The sequence below is a fragment of the Anser cygnoides genome, chromosome 2 (genome assembly GCF_040182565.1).
Source record: "Anser cygnoides isolate HZ-2024a breed goose chromosome 2, Taihu_goose_T2T_genome, whole genome shotgun sequence".
NCBI classification, from domain to species: domain Eukaryota; kingdom Metazoa; phylum Chordata; class Aves; order Anseriformes; family Anatidae; genus Anser; species Anser cygnoides.
In genome coordinates this window covers 23,078,351-23,102,852 of record NC_089874.1, presented here as the reverse complement: position 1 = coordinate 23,102,852, position 24,502 = coordinate 23,078,351, and the positions used below count along the sequence as shown (strand labels likewise).

General features: G+C 34.9%; 1 protein-coding gene across 1 annotated transcript in view; it reads left to right on the top strand.

Moving 5' to 3' along the window:
• The window catches only part of LOC106039651 (ATP-dependent translocase ABCB1-like), a 36,386-nt gene extending 18,817 nt beyond the window's left edge, over positions 1-17,569 (top strand). The window contains 13 exon segments of the mRNA XM_048061684.2: positions 214-396; positions 1,186-1,332; positions 1,657-1,761; positions 4,221-4,298; positions 5,147-5,230; positions 6,214-6,417; positions 9,944-10,044; positions 11,779-11,919; positions 12,491-12,647; positions 13,103-13,300; positions 14,648-14,854; positions 16,387-16,533; positions 17,338-17,569. Coding sequence (XP_047917641.2) covers positions 214-396; positions 1,186-1,332; positions 1,657-1,761; positions 4,221-4,298; positions 5,147-5,230; positions 6,214-6,417; positions 9,944-10,044; positions 11,779-11,919; positions 12,491-12,647; positions 13,103-13,300; positions 14,648-14,854; positions 16,387-16,533; positions 17,338-17,544 — 1,959 coding nt within the window. The 3' untranslated portion in view covers positions 17,545-17,569.
• The last annotated feature ends 6,933 nt before the right edge of the window (positions 17,570-24,502 follow it).

Genomic DNA, 24,502 nt, shown 5'->3' with positions numbered 1-24,502 from the left:
TACTCATATATGAATCCAGCTCTGAAGATTGAGATCCATGTAATTACAGTACAATTTTTCATATCTGCTCATAGCATTATGCATTGTTCTGCCCGTATCTCTTTCCACTCAGTTGTGGTTTTGGTTACCTTTACTTTGATTTCCTCATAATTTTGAAAGTTCAAAGTACTATATCCATAATTAATCTCAGTGTTATGTTTTTCCCTGTTTCAGACAATAGAAGCTGAAGATCCATCACTGGAAAAAGGAGAGAATGCAGGCAGTGTTAAAAAAAGTGAGTCTGAACTGGAACAGGAAGAATCCTTAATGAAAGGTCTGAGAAGACGATCAACTCGCAGAAGCATGAAAAAAACAGGAGAAAAGAATGATGATGCTGATGTGAAAAATAATTCACCTGTAAGTATCTTTGCAGAGCTTTTAGTGAACTTTAGTTTCTTCCAACTAAGTGTATTCATGCTGCTGCTCTAGAAAGGTACAAGAAGAAAGAAGCATTTTCTAGCTTCTAGTGAAACAAATTAGATTTTTTCTAATTTTAAATAGCTTTTGATTGATAGTATTCCTAACTTCCTAACTTTTGTTATCTCACCATGAACATGTACAAATAAAACGGGATTTTAAAAATATATAACTAGGATACATTTATTCTTGAAAATCACTTTCCTATAAAACAAATATATATATCCGTATAGCATACAGACATAGTATATATGGGTTAAACATTGATTTTTAGATCAGAAACAAAACATTTGCCCCAACATACATATCTTGCAACAAATCTGGAATATCAGAGGATTTTGTTCATACCTGCAGCAAATACTTTGCCATCTGTTATAAATTGCTCAATGGACAATTACTGGAATTAGTCTAGTTACGGATTACACACAGGAATATGCTAGGAATTAATAGTTCAGTCACAACTAAAAAATACCAAGAGTATTGATCAATAAAAATTACATGGTTAAGCTAAAATGTTATGACAAGAATCACAGATATGTTTTAACAGCTCTTTCTTTGTAATATAAAGATTATAAAAATAAATGTTTAATGAGTTAATTATATGTCATTAAAAAGTATATACTTCAGTTTTTCCTGAATGTATCCTGGGAGTAGGAAATCAACTATTAATTGTTCTTTTTGCCATATTTCTCCAAGCACATATATATTTTTTTCCTAACCATTCTTTAGGATGAAGAATTACCTCCAGTTTCATTTCTGAAAATTATGAGTTTGAACAAAACTGAGTGGCCATACTTTGTAGCTGGAACTATCTGTGCAATTATCAATGGAGCTTTACAACCCGCATTTTCAGTCATATTTTCAGAAATTATAGGGGTAAGTTCAAATAAAGTATATAAAAATCTATATGGCCCATAAAACTTATTTCTAATAAACCTAGGTCTTAAACGACCACTGAATTATGAAACTGAGGAGTGGATGAAGCACTGTTACAAAAAATCTTAACAACTATATAAGTTTACAAAATCCTAAAAATCCTGTTACAAACTGAATTTTTCTTCTGACACCTACAATAATTTGCAACATATACTCAATTTTTTAATGTATATAAATGAATATCAAAAATACTTATGAGAAATATGGGAGTATTTTAGATTATTAGTTGTTTAAAAAAATGATATTTCAAATATTATTTTATAGATTTTTTCAGAAAAGGATGAGAAGGTTTTGAGAGAAAAGAGCAACTTATACTCACTGCTGTTTTTAGCACTTGGGATCATTTCCTTCTTTACTTTCTTTTTTCAGGTATGTATTATTATTTTAGCTTTATTATAATTGTTCTAGATTTGTTATATTTATCATATACATTTATATTATTATATTTTTAGCCTTATTATAGTATGTTGCACTATAATTTCTGGATATGTTTAATTTTGTATAATTTTATCAATTAAATGATTCTGCACAGTGAGATGATAAAGTTTACTTGGAAGAGCAGCATAAATGTATATCTAGTCTGAACTTCTGATGGTGCATGTCCATCACAACCAAGGAGCAGAGGCCGGCACCTCCCTCTGCGCCTCCCCTCCTCGGGAGGCTGCCCAGAGCCACGAGGCTGCCTCTCGGCCTCCTCTTCTCCACACCAGACAGCCCAGGCGTCCCCAGCCTCTCCTCAAGACACAGGCCTTCCAGCCCTCTTATAGCTTTGGTGCCCTCCTCTGGGTGCTGTCAAGGCCCTGAACATCTTTTTATATTGTGAGCTGCACACAATATTCAAGGTGGGGCCGCACCAGCGCTCAGTGCAGCAGGAGGGAGGATCACCTCTTCTGGCCGGCTGGCTGTGCTGTGCTCAGGGCACCCCAAAATGGGGTTTGCCCTCCTGGCTGCCAGGGCACGCTGCTGGCTCACGCTGCGCCTGCTGCCACCGGTACCCCCAGGTCCCTTTCTGCTGAGCTGCTCCCCAGCCACTCGCTGCCCAGCCTGGGCCTGGCCCTGGCATCGCTCCGTCCCAGCTGCAGCACCCGGCATTTACCCTTGTTGAGTTCCATGCCACTGATGATTGCCCAGTGCTCCAATCTGTCCAGACCCTTCTGCAAGGCCTCTCGTCCCTCTGGGAGTCAACAGCACCTCCCAGTTTAGTGTCATCGGCAAACTTGCTGAGGCTGCATTCCACTCCTGCATCCAGATCACTGACAAAAATGTTGAAGAGGACTGTCCCTAGAAGTGAGCCCTGTGAAACACTGCTCGTGTCCGCCAGGCAGAGGTAGCCCCATTCACTACACCCTTTGAGCTCCAATGTCAAACCAGTTCATCACCCAGCACAGCATGAACCTCTTTATCGGACAATTTCTCCAGAAGGATGCTGTGAGGGATCCTATCAAAGGCCTTACTGAAATCCAGAAAGATTATATCCAATCCCTTCCCTTTGTCGACCAAGCAGGTGACCTTATAATAGGAGGAGATCAAATTACTAAGGCAGGACTTTCCCTTGATGAACCCATGTTGACTATGCCTGATAATAGCTTTGTTCTTTAAAAGCCCTTCAGTATATCCCAGGACAATCTTCTCTATAACTTTTCCAAGGACAGAGGTTAGACTAACAGGACGGTAGTTTCCTGGTTTCCAAAGCTTTCTTTAATTACCTTTTTGTAGATTTCCTTTTTGTAATTCCCCTTTTGTAAATGGCTAGTTTCCAGCCAACAAGGACCGCCCAAACTTCGGTAAATTCTTGACAGTCCAGCTATAATGTCTGCTAGTTCCTTCAGCACTCTGAGGTGAATCCCATCTGGCCTCATAGACTTATGAACGTTAAATATGAGTGGGAAGAGTTAATCAAGAGAGGACACCGCCAAATTAATAAGAATGAAAAAAAAAAATAAAACATTCTTATAATCTCCAAATATAGTGTCCATTCCATGATGTTCTTTTGTTATTTTTTCTAAGTTACACAGCTGTGCAAATTTACTGACAGTATAGGAGCACACCTATGCCAATGATCAATCTTAACTGAGAAATATTTGTTGATCAGCATATGCCATAACAATTTTTTCTTAGTACTATATAGTACAGTTGCATCTGTGTTTTGACTTTTAAAAGTATTAAATTTCCCAAATGCAGATATTTTTATTCACATAAATTTGTTAATGAGCAAAACAAAGATAATTATAAACACTGATGGTCCTAACAAAAATGCAGGAAGAGTGTATCTTCCAAAATTTTAACCAGCATATATCTTTGTTTATCTTGTTAAATTGATTGATATTAACAGTTAAACATATGTTCAATTCATTATAAAACATTAGTTATGTATTACTACCAATAGTTATGTCAGGTTGTATTAGGATCCCAGGAAAGAAACCATAATTCCATTGGAGTCAATGGGAAATCTGCCATTGACCTCAGTGAACCCAGATTTCCCTATGAAGTCTTTAAACTAAAGGCCACCTGTTTAAATCTGACTTAGGTCAACCTGATAAAAATGCAGTCAAAAGGTTCATTAGTGATCTTTTTCTTGAAGCATGCTGGTATAGCAGTGCTGGGAAATATTGCTAGGCTGTTTTATTTCACTGAGAAATATAATAATTGAACATCTGTACTGTGAACCAATTGGATTTTATGAATGTTAAACCTCATTTTGTGTTTTGTGTGATCATAACTGCAATAATTTGTATTTTGATATTGTAGAGACAATGTACCTAAAATATTTATTGAATAAATACAATCTAATTGTATGCTAATTGTATATTATAATTCTTCTCAAACAGGGTTTCACATTTGGCAAAGCTGGAGAAATTCTTACAATGAGGCTTCGATTCATTGCATTTAAAGCAATGCTTAGACAGGTAAAGACAATAAATATTCTAATTTGCAGTATCTTAATAATAATTAGTTGTATATCTCTAGAATATCTGTATTCTACTTTATTCTACCATATTATGACTTGTCTACAAAGAAGATTTTTTTTCAAGTTTTGAAACCTATATTGTTAGTTACATGGGGTTCAGTAAAGTATCTGTAAAGAAAGTTCTTATATTGATTTAAGAGTCTTTTTACGTACTCCTTGCAAAGCCCCAGACTCACAGTCAAGTCATTATGGCTTAACATTAACACCAGCCAAAATCCATGTGTTCAGATGCTTGCTCTGCTTTCTTGATGCCCTTTCTCCCCAGTCATTCTATAATTACAGTATAAATCAAATGTTTGGTCTCACAGTGAATATGTTATAAGCTGTGTAACTAATCCCCGATCAAATGGCTTAGATCAGACAGCGTTTCAATATGGGAGAAGCAAAACTATGGATCAGCAGTTTTTACTTTTAAAATACTTTCCATTTAATCCATCCCCAAAGAGCTTTGCAGTTGTGAAGGAATGTGACTTAAGAGTCATCTCCCCCTGGAAGATGCAGTTTCAATAGCTGTCAGGGAGGGCCTATTTTGGTTTTGGGAATTCCACAGGTGGCTGTCCTTCCTTCTCAGCAACGGCAGAATACACATCAGATCATCCACAAGTATACGCTTGTTTCTAGCATATTGATTGTACAGTGGAGGATTTAGACTTAAATATGCAGAAATGATGCACCAGACAGACATACATAGTCTTCTAGCACTGAATTAGCTAGGTCTCAGTTTTACTCTCAAGTTTACATTAAATACACAAAATCTGGTCCTAAGAAAAATGCTTCTTATTGTAGGACATGGCCTGGTTTGATGATTCTAAAAACAGCACTGGAGCATTAACTACAAGACTTGCTAATGATGCCTCACAAGTGAAAGGAGTAAGTAAAAATTTGGTTTGGAATTTTTCATGTTTGATTTAGTACATAGTAGAGTTGGAGGAGGGATTTGACTGGTTGGTTAACAGTCTTGAATTTGACAACAAAAAAAAATCTGCTATTAGTGGTTATATGATAGCTGGTATAGAATGCACTGATGTGTTTTACAACAATGTAAGTAATATATGGTTACAAAAAAATATCCGAGCAAACCTTCTTTCAGGATTACTACTGTGCTGTATTGTGATCTTCATTATTAAACGAATTCACCAGGAATCACTTTACCCAAGATATTCCTATAAGTTTGTTGTTCAGTTTATGTCAGACCTCCAATTTTTTTAATTGTACAGATTTCTTATATACATTAAAAATAATAATAATAATAATAATAGGCATAATAGCAATAAACTTGGAGATTCTTTAGAATTAATTTGTGGACTTTCAGAAATCTATAATACTATGCTGAAGAGCACTGAATGAACTGTGCATACATGCTTAAATTACAAGACTATCTTTTTTTTCCTTTTTGGCTAGACGAAGTTATGTGCTTTTTTTCTGAAGTGAAGAGTTCTGTTTTATCTCTGATATTATTTGCACGATATCAATTAAACATTTAACTTTCTTCTTCATTGGTCTCTGTGTTATGATATGTAAGCTGTCTTCATGATCTGTGAAATGTGACACATTTTAATGTTTAGCTGTAAATATAAACATCTGACATGCTTAAAGTCTGTTTAGCTTCATAAGCTGACTTTAGAAATTGCAGTCAAAATTTAAGTAATCAGAATATGGGGAGAGGAAAAAATAATTGTGAACCAGGTAATATTTTACAAAATAATTTAAGAAATTCCCATGTCAAAAAATTGCAAAACTGCATTAAGAATTTCTAAGTATTTCTTGGAAAATCAGAAATGATATGAGTGTAAATGTTTTCATGATCTAAGATGTTGATATTTTAGCAAAAAATGTCTTTTTTCTTTCCCTAGGCAACTGGTGTCAGATTAGCATTAATTGCCCAAAACATAGCTAACTTGGGAACTGGAATTATTATATCATTAATTTATGGCTGGCAGCTGACTCTGTTACTTTTAGCGGTGGTGCCAGTCATCGCAGTGGCAGGAATGATCGAAATGAAGATGTTGGCTGGGCATGCTAAAAAAGATAAAGTAGAGCTGGAAGCTGCAGGAAAGGTAGGTCTAGTGAATTTTATCTATTTTTGTGTAATATCAGTCATGTTTACCAAGCCACTGATAATGGATATATTGCTTCCAAATACAGAAGATATCGTAATATGTAACTTCCAGAGATGGCCAGACTCTGTAGTTACACTAGTAGGCCAACAGAACATAACAGCTCTTCAATAATAATTGAAGACTTATATAATTAACTGATAGTTATTTTTGTAATTGATAAACCCCAGAATGTGCTAAGCACTGCTCAGGAACATTCTTTTTCCTGTCTGTTCCGATCATCTCTTGTTTTCCTTATTTTGCAGCAGTCTTGATTTTGACATTCTTTTTTTTCCCTTTTCTTGCATCCTTCTTTTGGCATATCATCTGTCTTATATATATTATACTGCGCTTTTTATTTTCTTTGTTCTCTTTCCTCTTACTAATGTTTGCAGGGATAATATGTGTATATCCACTGGTTTCTGAATTTGTCTGCCATTCATTTATTTCTTGAATGGAAGAGAAAGATGAGAGTTGAAAAACAAGAAGGCTAGACTTTTGTTTAAGAAATTAGAGGAAGGCATTTAATGTCACTTCATTCCAAAAATCCTTTTGGGACAGAACAACTATTTCATCGCTTCCCTGATATTTACTTTCTTCAAGGTAAAACTTTTGTAATCTTCCTTCGTTATGTCTTACTGTTTTCAAAAGTTGTTGAGAAGAGTCATTTATCTAAGGACATGTACATAAGGAGTGGTATTAATCTTCAGATTAAATGTATACGTCTGCAGACATGCTAGCAGTATAATGTTCCCGTATAGTTATTGGAGATCCCAGGGTATCTGAGAGGCCTCCAGTTGCCATTTCAGAAGGGTATGGGTCTACTCTGTGTTCTGTGTCATGTCTGCTATACCTTTCCCTAATGTTTTGGGCATCCTAGAGCATCTCTAATGGCAAAATACACCTACACGTGGGCAACTGAATTTTGCTCCTACACACTTCAATTAATGATCCTGGAGAAAGAGGCTATGTGAATAGGTATTCATTGGTGGCTTAGACACTTAAAGACAGGTGTATTAACCTGGATCTGAATCCGCCCAGTAACTCCTATTTACTGAATTTATTTCCTTCCATCATGTCTGTAGGTTAAGTTGTTAAGAAATGGTTTTTGCCTTCCAAGCCAACAGGAAGTTCTGTGTAATGATCTTTCCATGGGCTTTTAAGTATAAGCCAAAGAATGCATTTCCTTTCCTTTCAACTAATTACATTTATTCTGCTTCTTCTTTCTAACTGTTGTGCATTTATTTTATTTTAATTTTTTTTTAGAGTTATGACAGAAAAAAGACTGACACTTCTTGAAGTAGGCCCTGGAGAATGTCCTAATTCAGCAGACTGTGAAAACATTAGCACAGGTGTTGCAAAAAACTAATGATTTTTGGCAGTGCTTGAGAAAATACTTTTTCTTAGCAGTGTATGAGTTTCCCCTCTCAGGGCAAGCAAGCACTAGACCACAGGCATTTTGTTCAATTACAAGAATATATAAAATCAGTTTTCTTCAGTGAAAACAGGGTTCTACCTGGAAAATTTGCTTTCTGAAAAATCTTGCTAAACTTCTGTTACTAAGAACACTACATGACTACTCCTTTGAGTTTTGGTGAGACAGTATAACTAAGAAGAATAAACTCTATTTCATTTCTTTGATATCATTAGCACTGTGTATTACATTCAAATCAGTAAATTACTTATTTTATAGCAAATTTTCAAACACTGGCAAAAGCTATAAGATCCTGAGGCTATCAGACAATTATATCCTTATGTTATAGAACAAAGAGAACAGTACCACAGTTTTAAAATCTTTGGTAATAGCTCGTGGAAAAAAAAAAAAACAAACCAAAACAAAACAAAAAAACCACTTCCAGGTCTGTATTTTGTATTTTTTTATTAGATATAAGTAGTGGGGTACTGAGGTTATTTGCTCTTCTGCTTTAAATTGCAGGCATCTGAACTGTATGGTGACATGATAAATCCAGTGTCCTATGGGGCATAATATACAGAATCACTTTTCAGAACAAAATTTCATTGTTACAGTACAATAACTTTTTAGAAGTGCTTATGCTTCTCCCTGAAGCTTCTATCCTGCTTTTGGCATGAGTCCTCTGTTCAGGAATCTTTGTACAGAACAAGAACATTGCTGACTTCTAGGCACAACCTAGAAATGGAGGGGGTTCAGGGAACTAGCTCCAGAGAAACACAGTGTTTCAAAGCACTGGTTCTCAAAGAGCTTTATCAAAAATGTGAGCCATATAATGCTGCAAATATAGTAACAGTAATATATAGAATAAATGCATATTTATGCTTTCTAAAATTACAATGTAAAACAATGTTACTATTGAACTTTGAAGTTTTAAGGTGTTAAAAATATTATCAGTCTGTTAGGGAAAAAAAAAAATCCCCATGGTCTCAAATACTGAGGTGCAAAGAATCAGGGGCCTCACTACACGTCTGGGGAAACCCCAAGCATAAATAGAAATTCAGTGCTGAACATCACTTGCTGTGAATTTGTACGGTATTTACATTAATGAGAGAGATCTGCTACCTATCATGCCATCCAATCCATCCTTAGAAATGAGGCTGCTGGGCAACTGAATAGAACCCAGATATAGGTGTTTAACACCATTTGAGATGCATTAGGGTACTGAAGACATCTATCCATATAGGATTGTCAGATATAATACAGTATGTGTGAGAATCCTTGCCCTCTCAGCAATAGCAGTTGAGGCTGCCTGAAATGCCCAACACATCATTGCACTGGAGGCTGTATGTGGGCCATGGACTCAAGTCCAGTGTTTCAAGCAGAGGTAAATAGAGCAGTAGCTCTGGTGTCTAAGATGTGTTTATTCCAGATGTTTCCTATTGGCCATTTCTAAGAATTGTCCTCTTCTACATGCATATGGACTGAATTGACCATACAGGCTTCTAGCCTCACTGTGTGGTCATTGAAGAAGACTTTATGGGCACCTACATAGATACAATAGATTACATAAAAGCCTTGATTCAATTGCTCCCATCTAGGTGTCCATTGCCTTCAAAGGTTTCTAGGTACCTTTGTGTGTGCAAATGACTCAAGTCTGAAGAATCTGAAAGTTTAAAGAAGATGTTATTGATGAGATCAAATATTTACTGCTGAGATCTAAGTTAGGCCCTTGACATATAAATAACCCAGACATTCAGAATACAGTCCACATTTAGTGAACTCAAAGTTGAATGCTAAACTGCCATTTTTCTCATCTAACAGCCATAATGTCACTGGTGTCCAGCAGGTTTCACTACCTGTTTGGAGAACACTAGAGAAATCTTATCAGAGTATCATATGAAAATCTCACCAACATAAAAAATAAAAAAATTACTTTTGATATCATAGGTCAATTATTTTAATAACAATTATAAAAATTATCAAACTGTATTCTAGTAGACTTTTATTAAGTTACAATAAAGAACCGCAACATGATCTTAACTTCCAGTTAAAACATTTGTGTTTCTATTGCAGATTGCCACAGAAGCCATAGAAAATATTCGAACTGTTGTTAGTTTGACCAGAGAAAGAAAATTTGAATATATGTATGGAGAACATTTGCATGTACCATACAGGTATAAAAAAAAAGAACTAAACTAAAAAATGCCAACTGTATTTTAATTATAGAATAAATTACAAATATTTACTTATACTAACAATTTTTGTTAGTGTGTTTTAGTTAGTATATTCCCACCTCAAAGTTACTGACAAGATTTTGAATATTTTTTATTAACAAAGGCAGTCACTAGAAAACATAGTAGTTTTTGTACTTTGATTAATTAATTTTCTGTGGTAATATTGGTATCTTCTACAGAAATATTACTTGGTTTGAAAAAAAATTAGTTTTATGTAAACTTTGGAAGTCATCTAATCCAACCTCGAACCTAAGGTGTTTCAAGTATTTAATTAAGATCTTTCTATGCAAATTGAGTATTTCATTAAGCCACTTCTGAAAGTTTGAATAGGATTGAAAACTTTTAAATAATTACCTACTGGTTTGTGACTGGAAAAAAAAAAGTCTCGAACTAAGATAAAATTAAAAAGTCTTAAAATGGAAAAAAAAAAGATATCGTCAGCTAAACTTTTATTTGTTCTATGATGAAATGATGAAATGTTTAATTCTGAGATAGCCATGAGAAAAGTGAAGGAAATGACAGCATATATGATAGGAGACAAACAAGAAGGGATGTTTCTAATACACCTGCCATAATAATTGAGGTTTATCTAGCAACCTGTGAAAGAAAATATTCAACCTATATCCAACAAATTGCAGGACAGTACCTAACCATTCTCAGGCTTGACATTTATGGGATTTCTCCAAGACTTTCATCTTAATGTTGTTCTACTAAGTATCGTCAACTCTTTCTTCAGGAAACAGGACGTATTTTTCAGTTAAAGTTTCAGTGCATATTTAACCACTGATTAGTGAAAGCATTTGTATTTTATAAAAACTGAACTTAGGTCTTCTGTTATCTCAGATGAATGCACAAATCAGCTATATAAAGGAGAAGTCACAACAGCCTCTCTATCAAAAAAGCATACTTGTGAATCTGGCTCCTGTTTCTTTGTTTTGCTTTTTTTTTATATGTTTTTTCATTTTTATTTATTTATTTATTTACTTTTTGCCAGAAGAAAACATACAGTTGAGACCTAGGAATGGTATCAATGTAATTAAAATCTTTTATTTCTTTTAACTGGTAAAAATTCATATTAACCAAAAATTTTCTCTCTGCCTTATTTTAGTTATAGGCATAGTTTTATCATCCAAAATCTCATTTCTGCATCATACGTGCAGGCTTAATCTTACTTGAGAGAGGAATTTTAACTGCTTAAATCGAAAAGAAACAGATTTACAAGTATATAATATTGCAAAAGGTTCAACACCTTTGTTACGTAGTTAACCTAAAATTGCAAGTAAAGAAAAGCCATCACAAAAATTTGACTTTGGATGAAGGTGAGCTAACAATTCTGATCTTTACTTTTTTTTTTTTTTTTTTTTTTAATGTGTTGCAGTAGTAATGGTCTGGACTGTAAAGTGTTTTAACACTCAGACTATGAGACGATAAGGCAATAGACATAGCAGCTAAGGTGTCACCTCTTTTTGCACCAATATTCCCAGCTGTTCTTGGAAGTAAATAAAATTCTGGAAACAAAACAAACTTGGACGTAGTCTAATGGGAGATTGCACTACTTAAGCAAGAGTACAGTTTCATTCATGGCAGCATCATCTGAAGTCAATTCACAGTTTTTTGCGTACTAAGACCAGTACAATTGCACTTTCTTACGAAAATATGCATTCTTTCTTACAGAAATTCTGTGAAGAAGGCGCATATATTTGGATTTTGTTTTGCCCTCTCCCAAGCAATGATGTTTTTTACCTATGCTGGCTGTTTCCGGTTTGGTGCCTATCTAGTGGTAAATGGACACATGGAGCCTAAAAGTGTGTTTTTGTAAGTATCTCTTTTACAGTAATTTTTCTGTCAGTTCAAAGATTTTTGTTTGCTACATAAAGATCTCTAGAACCTATGCTATGAGAAAATAGGCAGATTTTTCTTCTTCTTTACTTAAATGCAATGACAGTGTATTACAAAGCACATTGCCACCTTGTTACAGGCTTGATACTTTAAAAATGAATCACTAACTCCCAAGGGTCATTGAACTGTAGAGGGAAACCACAGCAATAGTAGAATTATACCAGTTTTGCTGTTCATTGACCACTTTCCTCCTTGCCCCAGTTGAGATTCAATAGCTAACTAGTATTAATAATTAAAGAAATCAGTGTTAATAAGTAAAGAAAACACTGAATTTTGAATGGATGCTTGCTTATTTCGCTCATTAAAAGAGGATAAAAACACATTTCTGGAACTAAATGAGTAATTAAAACAATAATATGGTTACTACTTTGCTCTTTTTAAATTTAATCTCCTTTTTCTCCAGTAAAAGAAAAAGTTGACAGCAGTCCCATTTCCATTGTTTCTTTCTCCATTGTCTATTGATCTTTGTTTCTGATTTCTTTTACAGAGTGTTTTCAGCTGTTGTATTTGGTGCAATGGCACTAGGACAAAGCAGCTCTTTTGCGCCAGACTATGCCAAAGCCAAGATATCAGCAGCCCACTTGTTTGTGCTATTTGAAAAAGTACCCTTAATAGACAGTTACAGTGAGGAAGGAGAGAAGCCTGTAAGTAAGCAATGTGTAATGGACAATATTATTTATTGACACTACGGACTCTTTTTTAAACTTATTTTCCCTCTCCTTCTGACTACCTCCTTATCTCAGTGTATTCTTGACACTTTACTCAAACACAACATGGGCCAAGTTCTCTATTGTGAGACCAGTTATTACCCCATACTGTCTTAAAGGTTACTTGTTTTGAAAATCTGGTCTTAAGTTACAACTCATCTGGAATTCAACCAGCAGAATTACAAGCATTTTCAAAACTAATTCAGTGCTGTACTTTGATTTTATATTTTCATAAAGATTCAGACCACAGAGCTATAGTCAGCGTTGCAGCAAATGCGAAACCCTACTGATTTCAGTGGGAAAAAAAAGATTACTTCTACAATTCTATTTAAATTATTTGCCATCTGTAAAATTTTCTTAAAGATATAACAGTGATTCTGTTTCAATTATAGGAAACATTTGGGGGAAACACAAGGATCAAAGATGTGACATTTAACTACCCAAACCGACCAGAGGTCAAAATCCTCCAAGGTCTGAATCTAAAAGTAGAAAAAGGACAAACACTAGCTCTTGTTGGTAGCAGTGGATGTGGAAAGAGCACTGTTGTTCAGCTGCTTGAGAGATTTTATGATCCACTCAGTGGAGAAATTGTAAGTATTTTTGTGAAAATATGTCAATACATTAAGTGAGGATGTGTTTATTTTATGTGATGTGATAAAGTATAACAGATATTTTGAGTCCTTCTAAAAATATTTTTAATGTTAAAGACACTGTTTGGGTTCGTTTGTATAAATGTGATGATGTGATATAATGAAAAAAGTCCCAATTACCCACTTTATATTGAATTAATGAAGTAAAATCTGTGTGGTAAAAATATGCCTAATCAACAGCCTAATAATGGCAGTGGAAATAATGCTTTGAATTCAGAACGAATTACCTAAGGTTTTAAAGCACTATGTTAAAACACTTAAAAGGTTATTAAATATGTATAGCTACTACTGTATAATATAGTAATAGAATTTTCCATCTGTGTTCTTTCCTAAAACAGTGAACATTGATGAAAATCACTTTTACCATCATTTTTACTTGTCAGAAGTATCTTTCAGAGTATAACCACCTACCAAGTGCTAGATGTTCATAAATGCTTTTAATAGTTTTGATTTGAAATTTTTCTAGTTTCCTGCACTACTCATATGGCAACCTTGCAATTACTTTTCCATTTAACAGTATCACTTATTGCCAGCTTCTCTTTGATGTTAATGTGCTCAGAGATACCGGGTTTCCTGATACATTTGTGGTCAGATTGATAAGAATGGTATATTTATGAAACTGATCTACTCAGTTAAAAATAAAAAGTAAAAAAATCTGTTGGTGTTTATCTAACAGACAACGATAACTTAGCAGCAAAATTTAGCAGAAGTGTCGCAGAGTTGTCAATAAAAAAAAAAAAAACTCGCAGCAAATGACATCTTCAGGAATCCAGCAGTAAATTAGTCCATTGTTACGCATCACATCACCATTAAATTTAGGATTGCATGCATACTCAGTTTAGAAATGTATTAATGAATGAATTTTTTTTTTTTTTTTAATGGAAAAAAAATTTCCATCTGCCCATCTGTTCCTTTATTGGGAATATATATGCAAAATAAAGGAGAGTTTTTTCCATGGAAGAAATAAATGAAAGAACTTTATTCAAAGTTCTTTGAAGCAGCCCCAGCATATCCTATCTTTTGCTGTCTTCAAAATCATGATAAAATCCTGAACCAAAGAAAAGAACTGAGAAAGCAGAAGGGACTATCATCTCCTGTATATAATAGTTATTAGAAAAACTGGAACCTTGAGGACAAGGAGGGGGAGGAATTATGTGGGCTCTCAATCTGGTATCTATAAGGAAAGAGCTGCAATTGCACAATTTTTGTGTGTGTGTGAGAATTTGCAGTAAGTCTCAAATACACATATGTCCATGTGATTGAAATTTAAAATGTTTGATTTCTCAGGTGTTTGATGACAAAAATGCAAAGAAGCTAAATATCCAGTGGCTTAGATCTCACATTGGTATAGTCTCCCAAGAGCCAATCCTGTTTGACTGCACTATTGCTGAAAACATCGCATATGGAGATAACAGCCGGGAAGTGTCACATGATGAAATTGTTAGCGCAGCAAAAGAAGCCAATATTCATTCCTTCATCGACTCTCTGCCAGATGTAAGTTATACTTTTTTTCTCCTATTCAGAACTGGAGGGGACCTGTGATGGAGAAAAATTGCATCCATTTGTGATTTCCTGAGGTGCAAAAATTCCCTGAGATTCCTTGATCTTATCATTTAAAATCATATTTACTACACTTTTTTTTCCTTTTCCTTTTTTTTTTTTTTTCTGGGAGACTCCATTGTCAGTTGGAGAGCTGAACGTTTAAGATATCAGGAAAACAACCAAAAAACTTAATTATAGCTAATTGAGAGCTGGAAGTGTGTTATTTATTTTCTTGTTTGTTTTTAAGAAAGTCAGAAATTTCTTTTTAAGCTCCTTTTTATCTTAAGTATATGCAGAAGATGCAGCTAGACTGACAAAGATTCTTATGCAAATCAGATTGATCATATGTATTTCTTACAGTTACACAGTCAGAATTTACATTTCTAATATTCTTACAATTCAAAAATGACTAAAAAGATTTTTCATATACATCTTACCAATACATGTAAGAATGAATATTCTGTTTCAGATGAAAGGTCTCTTGTGCACAGACTCTAGTCCCAGACAGTTACCAGCAAGACATATCTACAAATGAGTATACAAAAGGCTAAACATTTAATCATATTTACCCTGAATTTTTATCTAACTTTACATAAGCCATGACTTGGGAACTTCCTAAGACAGAACACGTGTTTTATTATTTAATGGTTTTCAATGGATTTTTCTTCTGTAAGTCTGACAAATCAATTTTTAACGTATGTCAATTTGTAGTTTCCAAAACTTCCCAAAGCAAGGAGTTTGCCAGCTTAATCGCAAGCTGTATAAAGTAGTATATGTGCAGCTTAACTTCAAGTCACCAAGCTGCTTTTTGCTTTGCTTGAAAAAAATACAGCAGTGAAAACTTTTTTGCAGATCATTTTTAGTTTCTAACAACTCTTATCAAGATCTGCTGTTTCCAAAACTGTGTAAAGAAATTTTGTGATATATAATGTTGTCTCATAAAATTTGGGTGCTTTCTACAACAAAATATGTAATATATCACAGACTATGACCTACACGAGCTTGTCCAGAGGCTTGACCGATCCACCCTGAGATATCTAAATTAAAAATATAACTGTCCAAAGCCATAGTACACATATATAGATATAGTGTATAAATATCTATGTCTATATAAAGCACATAATTTGCCCTTAAACTGATACATCTTATACATTACTATTTTTTCAGGATGAATAAGTATGGTTTAGAGTAACTGGTTAGGAGTGTTTAAGGTCAGGTTTTATCCCCAGTCATAGACTTTCTGGTGTCCTATCTCCTCATTGAGAATAGTGTTGCTTTCCAACATGGCAGGTGTCATTGCTTTAAGAAGTCTCCTAGCGAACAACCTGTAGATATGTGCTGGATAGCTGTTTTGGTCATCTTGTTTCAGAGAGATGTTGTCATGGAGTACGCAGTTTATAGATGACTGTTGGCAGGGTCAATATGCTTGAATAAATTCAAGATTGATCTGCATTCATATACTGAACTTTACGTATTATTTCTAGAAATACAATACCCGCGTAGGAGACAAGGGAACTCAGCTTTCTGGTGGTCAGAAACAACGCATTGCTATTGCCCGAGCTCTTATACGTAAGCCCCAAATTCTGCTACTGGATGAAGCTACATCTGCCTTGGACACAGAAAGTGAAAAGGTAACTTGGTTGTGAGGTTGGAGTTGAATCTAAACACATTTGTATTGTGATTATTGTTTTAATTCCCACAGATTAAAGACCAAAACTGGAAATATGTTATTTTATGCAAATCGCATACGTATACTGCTAATAAACAAATATAAAGGTCCTACTCCTCCTCTGCCCGCAAAATACCATTCTCTTCATAACTTTATGGCAGTAAGCAGATTGAAGTAGCAGTGAAGAAGGCATTTCTCTGCCTGGAATTCTTCAGGCTTCAGTTGGAAATGGTAGTCAAAATTGAACCAGGAGGAACAAACTTCAGAAACTGAAGAGTTTGAGGATACTGCCAGAAACCAATTGCTGACTTAATTCCCGTATATAATTAATCAGTCACAGAAGGGATCTCTGGAGGTCAAACCTCTTCTTCACACAAGGGTCTATACTGAATTCAAAACAGGTGGCTTAGTGCTGTGTCCAAGAAGGTCCTTGAAAACCTCCAAGGAGATTCAACATGCTCTCTTGGGTCTCTATTCCAATACATAACTATCCTTGCAGTAAATGTTTTCTTATATCCAGTCAGAACCTCCCTGAACAATCTGTGACTGTTTTCTCTTCTTCTCCCACCATGCATATCAATAATGTGCTTGGTGGCACCTTGTTGTCTTAGCTATCACGATGTTGTCTAACAGTTTTGACTACTTGCCAATACAGACTAAATCTAAAACAAGAAGCTAAACCCACAGATACTCCCTTTCTCTCACTACAGCAGTTTAATTACTACAACTGCCTGAATAATTCACCTTTTGTTTGTTTATTGCGCAGATTGTCCAGGAAGCGCTGGATAAAGCCAGGGAAGGTCGCACCTGCATCGTGATAGCTCACCGCCTGTCCACCATCCAGAACGCTGACAAGATTGCCGTGATCCAGAACGGCAAGGTCGTAGAGCAAGGGACTCATCAGCAGCTCCTGGCTGAAAAAGGCATCTACTACTCTCTGGTCAATGTTCAAAGTGGGTCATGCAACATGTAAATTAAAGGCAGTACTTATCTCTGAAGTGTCACTGTAATTATTTCAATACTACATCAGTATTACTGGCCAGTCTTGATACTTCTTCCTCCAAAACAAAACACCTTTTATAAATCCTATAAAAACAACAAATAATAAGTGAATATGTACCAGTTTCTCTCTACTAGCTTTCATTATTCAAACCGCTTTACTACCTGGCCAAAGCAGAGACCTATTACACCCATAAAAGTAGAAGCATGCTAAGCCAAATTTAATTATTAGCTTGCTATGAACTCTAGCTAATCGTGGTATTCAGGCAGGTCTGGTGTACAGTATGTAATCATGTTTGTACTCATTAACAACCATATTGCTATTGCTAGGAACAAGCCTCAAGCCTCCATCCTCACTGTGTCTTATGCTGACTGTGTAGGACCCCAGTTCTGTCCTATTAGGCTCGTTATCAATTTATGAGATCTTGAAGGTCAGCTGAAGCTTGATGCCAGATGTTTCTTGTTATGATGTGGAGCTGTAGTCTGGGATGACTGCAAAAGTCTTGAAAATATGAGCACAGGTTGAAAACAAAGGTCCCAGAACTATAAGAAGTACCTCACTGATGGTCAGTTACTGGTCATTGAAGAACTGCGACCTTAAGAGCTGGGAAAGGACTGCTTTAAATATAATACAGAAAAGAAGCAGAAGATAAGAAATTATAATTACACAGCATCAGCTCTGTGATATTGTATATTAATTGCTTATTTAGGATATGACTATTAAGGACTAACTGTTTTGAATATGTAGTAACAGCAATTAATAATTATTAAGAACTAACCATTAGCAATGTGTATTGTTAATGAATAAGTCTGCAGTAAAGTTTTTTTAAAGTTTAAAACTGGCCTGATTAATCAGTCTTCCATGCTTCCGTCACAGCGATTTCCGATTCCCTGAGATTTTTGAGTATGATTTGTCTATCTACATGTAGATACTTATGCACACAAACTGCTGATACAGTTAAGCTGATCAATGTACTAATAACACTCTCCAGAATGCTGATTAATGCAGTTACATTGTATTAATCTCAAATCACTTACCTGTTTCCTTCTGTGCCTGTCTGACTGAACACCAATTTGAAGAACAAATTTGTTTCCTATTACCTGAAACAATAAGGTTCTCATCCATGAGTAAGGCTCTTGGTCTGTACTATAATAGTAATAAGTTACACTTGCAGTTGCAAGAAGGGAATTGATAATCCTCAGCATTATAATTTGAGGATTCGAGCAAAAATATAATTAGATTAAATACTTATTTTTTTTTTATTTTTAAAACTAGTTATTTGTGGGTTTTGATTTTTTGATGATAGGATTTTGCATATTTGGATTAGTAATCACAGAATGGTTGAGGTTGGAAGAAACTGTAATAGGCAGTAAATTACATTAATCTCCTTATACCAAGTTTGTTTTGCCTATGATGATACCTGTTGAGTGATCTGCCTGTCCTTATCTCAACACTTGAGCCCATTCCATCATATTTTCCTTCTGAGGACGGGGAGTGAAAGAGTGATTGGGGTGGAGTTCAGCTGCGTAACAGGGTATAACCACCAGAGACATTTCCTCAAAGTTCTTCCCTAACTATCCCACATCAATGGGAAGTTCAATAATCTTCCATCCTGATGCTGACTCCCAGGCAATCTGGCTTTAATGGAAACAATTCTCCATTGTTATGAGTAAATCCCTTGAACCTGGTTGTCTGTTTTTTGCTGCTATACTTGTCTATGAAAACAACTTTTCTGATAGCATTTATATCTGCAAAACACCAAAGATCTTGAAATATTTTTAGTGAGTTTTCCTTGTAATCACTCATAGTACAAATATACATACAGCTAATCTGTTCCTCAAGATGTATTGTCTATACGTATATTTATAACTCATCCTCTGATTCCCCTCCCTCAAAATCCAACCTACCTTGCAGACTTCATCACTGAAAAGAAAGAAGAAAACAGCTTTCAGGAGGGGAAGGTAAAAATGCTCTGACTAGCAATTCTTGGGCAGAAAAACCCACATTAGAAATGTACCTATAGAGAGTCTAAATAACTGCTATTGACAAGTACCCAGTCTTTTCCAGATAAATTGTCCAGAACCATTCAGTTTAGTCATGCATTCATTCTGTATTTCTAAGACAGGATGGTATCTTTTATTCTACTTATTCTAACGTAGCAAACCGAAAGCAGAAAGTGAGAAACAGGACAAGCAGTCACTTCAAGTAATTTGCTGTGAATTCCATGTAGATATCAATTTCTGTAGATATCAAAAGTAGAGAACAGGAAGGAAAAGAGCAGAACAGACAAGGACATCTATCTTTAGAAATCTCTGCTGTCACAAAGTGAGTACATTTCCTTTTATCTTATCTTTGTATGCTTATTCCTATGTACGCTTCATTCTAGTTGTTAGCTGTACTCCATTCACTAAGGAGGTTGGTATTGTAATACTGTTGCTGTAGAGGAGTAAGACGGAACTGCATCCAACTAAAATGGAACATTCATGCCTAAGCTAATTTCTCTAAGCAAGCCACCTTTCTGCATGTTTAACAAAGGTCTGGTCAACGTAGCCCAGGGCACAGTTCATCCCATTCTGGAGCTGCTATCACTGGCAGGCCAGATCAACAAATCTGCTTCTCTTCATATAAAAGGATACGAACATGATTATCATAATTACACTGCCATAGCTTAGAGAAAATGAGTCACATCTTGAATGACTACTGTATTAAAATAGACTTCTTAGATTCTGCACTACATTATGTTTCATAAAAGTAGATCCGTAAACCCTGACTCCAGCTTTGTATTCCCCAAAGACAGAGTCATTTTTTACAGAAATACTAGAAATTGCATGGGGCTGTTTTAAAATGCCCAAGTTTTTAAAGTCATTGATGTTTTTTGATAACTTAAAATTAAAGACCATGTATCCATATATAATGTGCTTATAATCTGTGTTTTCATAGATTCACTTTAAGTGTTTATGGGTAGAAATTATATCATCATTCATTTGGTTAGTAAAGGAGAAAAATGTGTTAAATATGTTTTTAATACATCAAACATTTGTTCTGATATCATTGTTCTTACATCATTCAAGAGGAAAGTTTTCCTTCCATGTGACTCTGATTTGGTTCTTACATAAATCACTTGTGAAAACAGGGTAAGAGAATAACAAGATTAATGTGTAATCTAAGAAAAAAATAAGTTCAGAATATATAAAATGTTAAAATAAAGCAATGTTGAGGGAGAGACAATGGAGATATGTCTGACATAGTAACTCCTAGATCCCTCCTACTTTTCAAATGTCCGTAATAAGGTCAGCTTTGTTTATAGCAATATATATGCAAACATATATAATATCAAGGCAGAACTGAGAAAGGATTAAGCTAAGGATAGGTGTGAGGTAACTAAGAGGTCAGTTTTACCTACTGTCTATTTTCTGCTGGGACTCTGAGAGGCTAGTTTGGTCAACGACAATGTTGTGCTTTTTTCTTTCTAGGCACTCTTGCCTTTCTCCAATATGATTTTTTTCTGACCTTCACTTGTACATATATCACATCTTTTAAAGCTTTTGTTTTGGATTAACCAGTGTGTTTGTTGTACAAATTCTTACGTCATTCCTTGACATACCATACTTCATAGCGATGCACAACATGTAATAACACATCATTTTCCTGTTGTCCAAAAAAAAAAAAAAAAATTTATGTGCACTTACGAAGGGCCTGGTAAAAGAATGCATTATGGAACTACAGCATGCTTCTCCAACCACAAACTAAACTCAAAATTTCTGTTGGGTAGCTCTACAGATGATTTATCTCTATGTGTGTGTCTATTCTTCAATGTAATAGAAGAGTAATTACAGATGAAAGTTACTAACATATCTGCCACATCAGAAACAACTTGTCATGTATGTTTGATCTGATAGTTCAGGATGCTAATATTTCAAGGTTTATCTTGTTAAGGGTAGATTCAATAAAACATACAATAATCTAGTTTTGCAGACATTTATAATTTCATTTTCTGCAGTTTCCTCATGATCTTGATAAATCATTAGCAACTTAGTTGCTCACCTGGTTGTGATTTGAAAACATTTAAGATTTTTTCCCTTGAAGGTATGATTATATCTTCTAACTCTCATTCTTCCGTTCTTATCTATGAGACTTAAGTTGTTAGAGAAAAAGCATGTGCTTTCTATCTAAGAATCTTTAATTTATAAAGAATTTCTAGAAGATCATTCAAAATTTCTCTTGAATTCCTCATGAGAAAAAGGAAAGATAGGAGGAATTTCTGTGTCTGAACTTTCACACCAGCTTCCTTTGAGTTCATGATGGAAGGTGTAAATTTTATTATCACCAAAACTATTAATCAGTTTTTCTCTCTGTAGCCATGTCTTTAATTTGCCACATGATGGCCTTATTTGCTCAGCCAATAGCTAAGCTAAATCACATTTTCTTTTAGATTGTCTTTTTCTTTTCTTCTTCACAAATGTTTTGTTCAACTCAATACCGTCAGTGTTCGTATTGAACCCAAAGAACAATATTTTTATGAGCTTTTGCTTATTGTCTAGGATTCCCACTCTCTTTTCTGCCCAAAGGAATAGTATCAATTTATAGTCCTGGCAGCATTACTACCACATCTGCTAAAGTCGGTGTTCTTAAGACCTAGGACAGTGTTAAACTAAGGCATTAAACTAGACATTTAACTGTTCTTCCTAGCTTGTAAGCAGTCCTACTGAAGGTAATCAATGGTAGAAAATGTTTATCTGAACTATTATTAGAGGTGAAGACCTTTCATTTAGTTCTTTCTAATTTAATCTTATTTGTCACAAAATATGCTAAAATAAAGAAGGTTACAGAAAAGTCTTCCCATATATTAAAAATATTTCTGAGTATTACAGGAACAAAGAGGTTTTCTTCTATCTATCTATCTATCTATCTATCTACTTATTTATTTATTTATTGTAAAATGGTTGGAGTTAAGCTGCAATATCCTTTGCAATATTGGGCGAGTCTTTTAGGCCAGAATAACAAAGGCCTGTAAGACAACGTGCTTCTTTTGCTGACATAGTATGCACCTAAACATGCTTACAGTATATGAATAACTTCAAGCATCAGACCTTAGCCTATTTCTGTCATTGTCTGTCTACTACAAAAGTTGACTAAGAAATTTCAGATGAACAAAATGTGAATCTTGGCCTCTGATGAGGCCAAGGCAGTACCTTTAGCCTTGCTAATTTGATTTGAGATATAGAGTTTGAGCGCCATTTTTGAGTGAATTATTTCTTTATAATTCTACATTGACTTTCAGGCAGACTATACTTTTTAAAGAAGAGGTATAGAAAGGTACAAAATAGTGTATATTAATAAAATGCTAAAGTTACATTAAAGGGAAACTTTACACCTGTAAGATAATAGTCATTTATAGGCATTTTAATATGACAAAACACTTTTTTATTGTGAGGGAGGTTGAGCATTGGAAGAGATTACTCAGAAAGGCTGTAGATCATCCATTCCTTTAGATAGGCAAAGCAAGACTAGACATGGTCCTAAGCAGCCGGCTGTACCTGACTCTCCTTGCGCAAAGGTTTGGACTAGATGATCTCCAGAGGTACCTTCCAACCTCTGCCATTTTGTGAGTCTATACAGGAAAAGTCACAGTCAACCATCCAACTAATTAAACTAATTAAACTAATCCATTCTATACGGTAGCTTCCAGTATATCAAAACAATTCAACGCATCACAAGAAGAAAATAGTCATTAAAATAATGCTTGAAAATCCTTTTCTAAACTTTTGTCCAAAAATATCCCAAACTTCAAATACAATTGGAATATTACAAAAGGATTATGTTAAAAATACTTTACTACCTCTTAGATTAATGTACTTGGAGCAGATCTAGTTTAACCACTGTTCTTCATTTAAGATTATGTTAATTGATCCACTGAAAGTTATTATTCAATTTACCATAGTACTGTAATACAAAAGATACAAATATTTTATATCCTAACCATGCTTTAAAAATATACTTATTTCATATTTTAATAAAGGAATACAATGTGTTCACTGATTCAGAAGGATATTTGATTTTCTTCATATTTGTAGGACTAAAAACTATTTACACCAAAAAAAAATGTACTGGTTCTCCACAAAAAAAAAAAAAAAAAGAGTGAAATTACCCATGAAGTGGTATAAATTAGTGATTTAGGTAAAAAAAGGTCCTTTCTGTTTAATTTCTTTTACCATTAGGCAATTCAGTACCAGAATGTAGAGGCTAACTTATAATTTCCTACATTAGCAATTTGGTTTGAACCAGTAATGTGGTTGCGAAGTGAATTCTTTGGTTATCTCGATTTATTGTGTGTTGGTCCCATTCTGAAACCTTGTGCCACGTGTAAACTTGATTCCTTTCAAAGGAAACATCATCAGGGACTCTGCTTGATAATTGCTCCACGGTTAAATGGAGATAATAGATTCCAGACCAGTGTGTGGTCTGTGCTACTGCAAGGTCCCACAGATATGCCAGTAAAAGTCTCTTAAACAGAATTCCCAAGAAACATTGCAGATGTTACTGTGCTGTACATAGAGCCAGGTGTTAAATGTGCCTTCCTACTTGCCATTCACAGCTAGTCCTCACCTGACACCTTGCTGCTCTTTCTTCATTCCTTCAAATGTCTCCTGGTTTCAAATTTTCTTTACCTGCCCATCTTGTGTTGCCTTTTCTCCACCCACTGACTGCTTATTATTAGTAGTAGGAGTTTTATTTATTTATTATTTGGTGGGCTTTTTCCACTTTTTTTCTGCTTCATGTACCTACTTCCACCGTGTTGACAGATTCCCTTCCATTTCTCTAGAAGTTTAGAGAGAAGCAGCCCAGAACCATTTGGAAATCACATTCCTAGTGAATTGGCACCATGAAAGGACCACGAGTTTCTCAAGTGGTGAGATAAACCACTGTCTGT